This window comes from Thunnus maccoyii, chromosome 18, assembly GCF_910596095.1.
Source record: "Thunnus maccoyii chromosome 18, fThuMac1.1, whole genome shotgun sequence".
NCBI lineage: Eukaryota > Metazoa > Chordata > Actinopteri > Scombriformes > Scombridae > Thunnus > Thunnus maccoyii.
This window is the reverse complement of record NC_056550.1, coordinates 30,006,651-30,014,150: the sequence shown is the minus strand read 5'-3', so window position 1 is coordinate 30,014,150 and position 7,500 is coordinate 30,006,651. Positions and strand designations below refer to the sequence as shown.

The 7,500-nt window shown below is 42.1% G+C and overlaps 1 protein-coding gene across 1 annotated transcript in view; it reads left to right on the top strand.

Moving 5' to 3' along the window:
- Positions 1 to 6,305, top strand: part of crhr1 (corticotropin releasing hormone receptor 1) — a 46,254-nt gene extending 39,949 nt beyond the window's left edge. Inside the window, exons 9-14 of the mRNA XM_042393713.1 lie at positions 569 to 629; positions 1,038 to 1,110; positions 1,669 to 1,754; positions 4,262 to 4,400; positions 4,689 to 4,730; positions 5,242 to 6,305. Coding sequence (XP_042249647.1) covers positions 569 to 629; positions 1,038 to 1,110; positions 1,669 to 1,754; positions 4,262 to 4,400; positions 4,689 to 4,730; positions 5,242 to 5,382 — 542 coding nt within the window. The 3' untranslated portion in view covers positions 5,383 to 6,305. The remainder of the gene's footprint in view (positions 1 to 568; positions 630 to 1,037; positions 1,111 to 1,668; positions 1,755 to 4,261; positions 4,401 to 4,688; positions 4,731 to 5,241) is intronic.
- Positions 6,306 to 7,500: the final 1,195 nt, after the last annotated feature.

Here is a 7,500-nt window from a genome sequence, read left to right as displayed (position 1 = left end):
TGGAGGAAGACAAACCATTTAACATTTTATAAACTAGGCACAAATCTGAGAATAATCTAAAATTCTCAAAGTTCAGTAAGTTGTATTTCTGCAGAACCCTACAGTGATGAAAATGCATTGGTTTTTTTGTCCAGAGTTTTTAGAGTTTGTTTGTTTAAGGAGGTTTTATGGCTGTTTCTCCAGCCTGACCCCAACATGTGATCAATAAGACATGTGGGAAAGAATCACAGCTGCATAAATATCTGCTGCGTCCAAAGAGAGACAGTTTCTAATATGTCTAAAATTTGTAGTACATGGTTTTAACCGTTTATTTAACATGTTTGTTTAAGTTCAAATTTGGATCCAGTGTCACACCAAAATATTAAAATAAATATCAGTAACTATGTCAGTCTTTTCACCTTTGATGAGAATATCAGCGTTAGGAGGTTGTACCATAGTTTTAGAGAAAAATATACCTTTTGCCTTGTTTACATTTAGACTCAGACATGATTGATCAAACCAATGTGTGATCCTTTGCAATGCAATTGTTAGCTTAGCAGCTGACTGTCACCTGTCTGTGTGTCCACAGGTATCCCGTTTCCCATCATCGTGGCGTGGGCTTTTGGGAAACTTTACTATGATAATGAAAAGTGAGTCACATGATCACACAGGAAGTGAGGTCACATGGGAGCAGTGATGTCACAACTTCCTCAGATTCAGGTGGTTGTTGTCTGTTTCCATGGTTAGTGTCAACAGGAAGTGCCAAATCAGCAGGATGTAAATAAACTAAGAAAGATAATCATTCACTGAAAGTTTACATCTTTAGACTCTTTTATTCCTCATGTTCTTCTTCCTCATCAAAACCGCCACATTACCCACAATGCACCTGTAGATGTGATGTGTTACACCTGGAAACACACGCCGAGGTGGAAAATACACTTTCACAGCTTGTTTAGACTTTTTATTTTGTTTGATTCGGTGTGTGATTGGACACAGATGATGTCAGAGTGTGTAACTCTGTGACCAGATCTGATTGGTGATTGTTTTCTGATTGCCAGGTGCTGGTTCGGAAAGAGGGCGGGAGTTTATACAGACTACATCTACCAGGGTCCCATGATCCTGGTCCTGCTTGTAAGAACACCTCCAAACCGAGCTGGTCTGCACTGGACTGAACTAGTTTGAACTGTTCTGGACTGGTCATGACTGGTCTGAAGTGGTCTGGACTGGTCTGGACTAGTCTGGACTAGTCTGGACTAGTCTGGACTGGATCCTGCTGCTGATGAGATGAAGACAAATAGTTCCAAGGCTGTCCACATACTTTTGGCCATATGATATAAATATGCATGATGAATCTGTTGTGTTTGTATTGATTGGAAGGATCGACAGTCTGACATCCAGAGAAAAAGAAAACGGTTCCAACAGTTTTCGCTCTTCTTCTTGTTTCTTTAAAAAGCTTCAAGACTTTCATACTTTTATTTTCTGTCTCTGCTGAAGACGTGTTTTTGAATCTTGAATGAAGTCTACCTCTGATCTCTGAGCTTTTACATATAAACATCAGGTTTAGATAACGTTAAACAAACAAGACAAAACAACACTTGAGGACGCGGCGTCAGAAAATGATGAAACATGTTCAAATATTTTTAAGAAGTGATTTAAATAATATCAAGTTAAACGTCTCGTCTTCTTTAGATGAACTTTGTCTTCCTGTTCAACATCGTTCGGATCCTGATGACCAAACTGAGAGCATCGACGACTTCTGAGACAATCCAATACAGGTGAGAGCCGTGACACAGACTACTGTCTGTACTGTCTGTACTGTCTGTACTGTCTGTACTGTCTCTTCTGTCTGTACTGTCTCTTCTGTCTGTACTGTCTGTACTGTCTCTACTGTCTGTACTGTCTGTACTGTCTCTTCTGTCTGTACTGTCTGTACTGTCTGTACTGTCTGTACTGTCTGTACTGTCTGTTCTGTCGGTACTGTCTGTACTGTCTGTACTGTCTTTACTGTCTGTACTGTCTGTACTGTCTGTACTGTCTCTTCTGTCTGTACTGTCTGTACTGTCTGTACTGTCTCTTCTGTCTGTACTGTCTCTACTGTCTGTACTGTCTGTACTGTCTGTTCTGTCGGTACTGTCTGTACTGTCTGTACTGTCTGTTCTGTCTGTACTGTCTGTACTGTCTCTACTGTCTGTACTGTCTGTACTGTCTCTTCTGTCTGTACTGTCTGTACTGTCTGTACTGTCTCTACTGTCTGTTCTGTCTGTACTGTCTGTACTGTCTCTTCTGTCTGTACTGTCTCTACTGTCTGTACTGTCTGTACTGTCTCTACTGTCTCTTCTGTCTGTACTGTCTCTTCTGTCTGTACTGTCTGTACTGTCAGTACTGTCTCTTCTGTCTGTACTGTCTCTACTGTCTGTACTGTCTCTACTGTCTGTTCTGTCGGTACTGTCTGTTGTGTCTGTACTGTCTCTACTGTCTGTACTGTCGGTACTGTCTGTACTGTCTCTTCTGTCTGTACTGTCTCTTCTGTCTGTACTGTCTGTACTCTCTACTGTCTCTACTGTCTGTACTGTCTCTTCTGTCTGTACTGTCTGTACTGTCTGTACTGCCTCTACTGCCTCTTCTGTCTGTACTGTCTGTACTGTCTGTACTGTCTGTACTGTCTCTACTGCCTCTTCTGTCTGTACTGCCTCTTCTGTCTCTACTGTCTGTACTGTCTCTACTGCCTCTTCTGTCTGTACTGTCTGTACTGTCTGTACTGTCTCTACTGCCTCTTCTGTCTGTACTGTCTGTACTGTCTGTACTGTCTCTACTGTCTGTACTGTCTCTACTGCCTCTTCTGTCTGTACTGTCTGTTCTGTCTGTACTGTCTATACTGTCTGTACTGTGTGTTCTGTCTGTACTGTGTGTTCTGTCTGTTCTGTCTGTACTGTGTGTTCTATCTGTACTGTGTGTTCTGTCTATTCTGTCTGTACTGTCTGTTCTGTCTGTACTGTGTGTTCTGTCTCTACTGTCCGTTCTGTCTGTTCTGTCTGTACTGTGTGTTCTGTCTGTTGTGTCTGTACTGTGAGTTCTGTCTGTACTGTGTGTCCTGTCTGTTGTGTCTGTACTGTGTGTCCTGTCTGTTCTGTCTGTTCTGTGAGTTCTGTCTGTACTGTGTGTTCTGTCTGTTCTGTCTGTACTGTCTGTTCTGTGTGTTCTGTCTGTACTATGTGTTCTGTCTGTTCTGTCTCTACTGTCCGTACTGTCTGTTCTGTCTGTTCTGTCTGTACTGTCTGTACTGTGAGTTCTGTCTGTACTGTGTGTTCTGTCTGTTCTGTCTCTACTGTCTGTACTGTGTGTTCTGTCTGTTCTGTCTGTACTGTGTGTCCTGTCTGTTGTGTCTGTACTGTGAGTTCTGTCTGTACTGTGTGTCCTGTCTGTTCTGTCTGTACTGTGAGTTCTGTCTGTACTGTGTGTTCTGTCTGTTCTGTCTCTACTGTCTGTACTGTGTGTTCTGTCTGTTCTGTCTGTACTGTGTGTCCTGTCTGTTGTGTCTGTACCGTGAGTTCTGTCTGTACTGTGTGTCCTGTCTGTTCTGTCTGTACTGTGAGTTCTGTCTGTACTGTGTGTTCTGTCTGTTCTGTCTCTACTGTCTGTACTGTGTGTTCTGTCTGTTCTGTCTGTACTGTGTGTCCTGTCTGTTGTGTCTGTACCGTGAGTTCTGTCTGTACTGTGTGTTCTGTCTGTTCTGTCTCTACTGTCTGTACTGTGTGTTCTGTCTGTTCTGTCTGTACTGTGTGTCCTGTCTGTTGTGTCTGTACTGTGAGTTCTGTCTGTACTGTGTGTCCTGTCTGTTCTGTCTGTACTGTGTGTTCTGTGTGTACTGTGTGTTCTGTCTGTACTGTCTGTACTGTGAGTTCTGTCTGTACTGTGTGTCCTGTCTGTTCTGTCTCTACTGTGTGTTCTGTCTGTTCTGTCTGTACTGTGTGTCCTGTCTGTACTGTGTGTCCTGTCTGTTCTGTCTCTACTGTGTGTTCTGTCTGTTCTGTCTGTACTGTGTGTTCTGTGTGTACTGTGTGTTCTGTCTGTTCTGTCTGTACTGTGTGTTCTGTGTGTCCTGTCTGTTCTGTCTCTACTGTGTGTTCTGTCTGTACTGTGTGTTCTGTCTGTACTGTCTGTACTGTGAGTTCTGTCTGTACTGTGTGTCCTGTCTGTTCTGTCTCTACTGTGTGTTCTGTCTGTTCTGTCTGTACTGTGTGTCCTGTCTGTTGCTCTCTGATGAAATGTATTGTCCCTGCAGGAAGGCGGTGAAGGCCACTCTGGTGCTGCTGCCTCTGTTGGGAATCACCTACATGCTGTTTTTTGTGAATCCTGGTGGTGAAGATGAAGTAGCTCAGATCGTCTTCATCTACTTTAACTCCATACTGGAGTCCTTCCAGGTTCATCTGCTCACTTTATTTCACTTCATTTGGACTCCACAGATTTCAGGGTCACAGCAAGTTAGCGTTAGCTCAGCGCCGTTTTACAGCAGCTTACACCTTGTAGCAGTTGACCTTTAACCTCAGACACAATGACGTTTAGCAGGATTTACAGCCCATATGACTGTTCCAGGCGACACATGTTTAAACTCTAAACTGAGCCTATGCTAAGCTAATGGCAGGGCAATAATTGCCGTCAGCTGCTAGCTTTGTTAGCTGCTAACGCTAACCCTCCCTCTGTCTCTACAGGGTTTCTTTGTGTCAGTGTTCTACTGTTTTCTCAACAGTGAGGTAATTTATTCTTTATCTTTCTATCTGTAGTGTTCTACAGGGTTCTGTAGTGAGCCTCATGGTTTTGTTCAAATTAATACATATCATATGGTATTAACAGTGTATTATATATATAGTATAAGAGATGCAATACAATATAATTATAATAATAGAATATTTCACTTGTGACCCTCGGTCATACTACACTACACATAGTGTCTAGAATATTAAACCATGCTAATCTCACCAGACTTTACTGCACTATTAGTTTAAGGTTCACTTCAATCACTTTTGTTTAGTTATTATTTCTCTTATTTATTTATGTCTTATTTTATTTCTACTTATGTACATACTTTGTCTTTCTGCTGCTGCAAGACCTGAATCTGAATATATCTGACACCCCCCCCCCCCCCCACAGGGTTCTACTGTGGGCCCCGTATTGGTATTATTCATAAGTTTAAACCAGCACACTTTAGCATACATATACAGTATGAACTGTCTGTCTGTTACCTGTCTGTGTGTCTGTGTGCAGGTGCGTTCTGCAGTCAGGAAGCGCTGGATTCGTTGGCAGGACCGTCACTCCATCCGGAGTCGGGCGGTGCGCGTCACGTCACTGCCCACCTCACCGAGCCGCGTGTCCTTCCACAGCATCAAACAGTCCTCCAACCTCTGACCTCTGACCTCTGACCTCTGGTGCAGACTGTCTCCACTGTAGCACCTGAACTCAGTTGCATCTGTGATGTGTTGCCTCTCAGCCAATCAGAGGCTTTATTCTGCAGCGGGACCTGATTCAGACACAACCTGTCTGTCTGGACCCTGGTGGTCTCTCTGGCCCCGCCCCTTATCATGTTCTGACCAATCAGCTGCTTCCACAGGCTCACAGATATGATGTGACATCAGGCAGCTGGACTGTGTTCATGTTAGATCAATTTATTTAATTATTGATCAGTGAGCTGTTGATGAACTATAACTGTCTATATTGTAATATTGATCACCAGCTTTATCCTGTTTATCTCACACACACACACACACACACACACACACACACACACACACACTGTAGATATTGATTGATGAATTCATTTTAACAGCTTCAACTTCAGCTGAACCCCTGATATATAGATTTATAGTTGTAGATTTAGATATAGATATTTATAGATATGTTCTGGAGCTGTGTTGCTGCAGCTGGAGGCTCAGTTCAGACCAAAGATTCACAACAAGACGAAACCGTTGTAGAACGTCGTGTCCCATCACAGCTCGACTGAAGCCTGATGGTGTTTTAGAACATGAGACATGTCACCTGTTTCAACAGCTAATCAGCTTTTAGCAAAGTCAGCTGGTCAAGCCAGCAAACTGTCAACTGATCTGAGTTTTGGATAGATGAAAAGAGAACCTCGTTTTTTTTCATGTTTTTGCTGTTTCATCAATATTAGAAATGAAACTGTAGCAAGTAACTCACTATCACTATCCTCATTCATATTTTAAGATGCTACAAATTTTACCCAACTACAAAAAAGCCTGAAAAGCCATCAGTGAGAACAGAGGTACAGAGAGTCGTTGCTATGGAGATGATTCACTGTCTTGTTGTTATTGGTGTAAACTGGCAGGTTTTGCAGACCGCTGCATTGCAAGTTTCAACTTGTTTTGTTGTGAATCTTTGGTCTGAAATGAGCTTTAAACTCAACACAAACACACCAACACATCAGAGAGCCGATTGGCCACCAGGTGGCGTTCTTCCTGTTCCTCTGCTCATTTCTGTCACGGTTCAGGTTTCTCACCAGAAACTAATGGTTTTTGCTTTGGTCACACTGACATGACATCTGGAGGCGCTAAAACCAATAACAACCGATCACAACCAATTGAAACAAATGTGGAGATCATAAAAAATCTGAGTTTCTAACAGTTTGAACTAAATCTGGGGTTTCAAGACAAATTTCAGAATATATTAAAGGGGAGCTATTCTGCTCATCTCCAGCTCTGTATTTTTATTTTTATTCTGGGACTCCATTACAGCAGCTTTGCATAATTCCAGTTAAAACCTCCCTATTTATCTTATTCTGGCCCTTTATGCAGCCCCTCAGTTCAGCCTCTGTCTCTAACAGGCAGTTTTAGCTCCTGTCTCTTTAAGGCCCGCCTCCTGATGAGCCCACTCTGTTCTGATTGGCCAGCTTCAGGAAGCCTGCCAAGGGGCAGCCTATCAGAGTTGTGTAAAGTTACCGCTGATGCAAATCTAACATTTTCTGCTTTACTGCTTCAAATTAAAAGCTTTTAAATGACTAAATAATGGGAGACTTTTATTGTGAATAATTTACAGGAAGTGAAATATGTTCCTCACTGAATTAGTGGAGCTTCATTAGCGACGCTAAAAACCGATGTTACAGTTTGGTGGCTAAATTTTGGTAACAAATAGAATCAACATTAGAATCAGTGGTTTAATGACCACACGACCGAGGTCGCTGGAAAAACTACAATAAAACATCAGAATTACAACAAAGTCTGGAGGCTGTGTGACAAAATCATAAATAAAAACACAATTGTGTGGCATTATTAGTAAACCAGTGATTTGTGGTTGCCATGACGACATCCTGCAGTGTAACTTTTAGTTGTTTTGTATGTCAAATATTTGCACTTTCCATGAAATAGACTGTACAGAACAGATAGTTATTTATTATAAATTGTAAAGAGGGCAGTTTAGGTCCGATAGTTAGTGACCAGTAGTACTAACAGTAACCATAGTAACTGCTGTAACCATAGTAACTGGATTAACCATAGTGTAGTTAGTACCTGTATA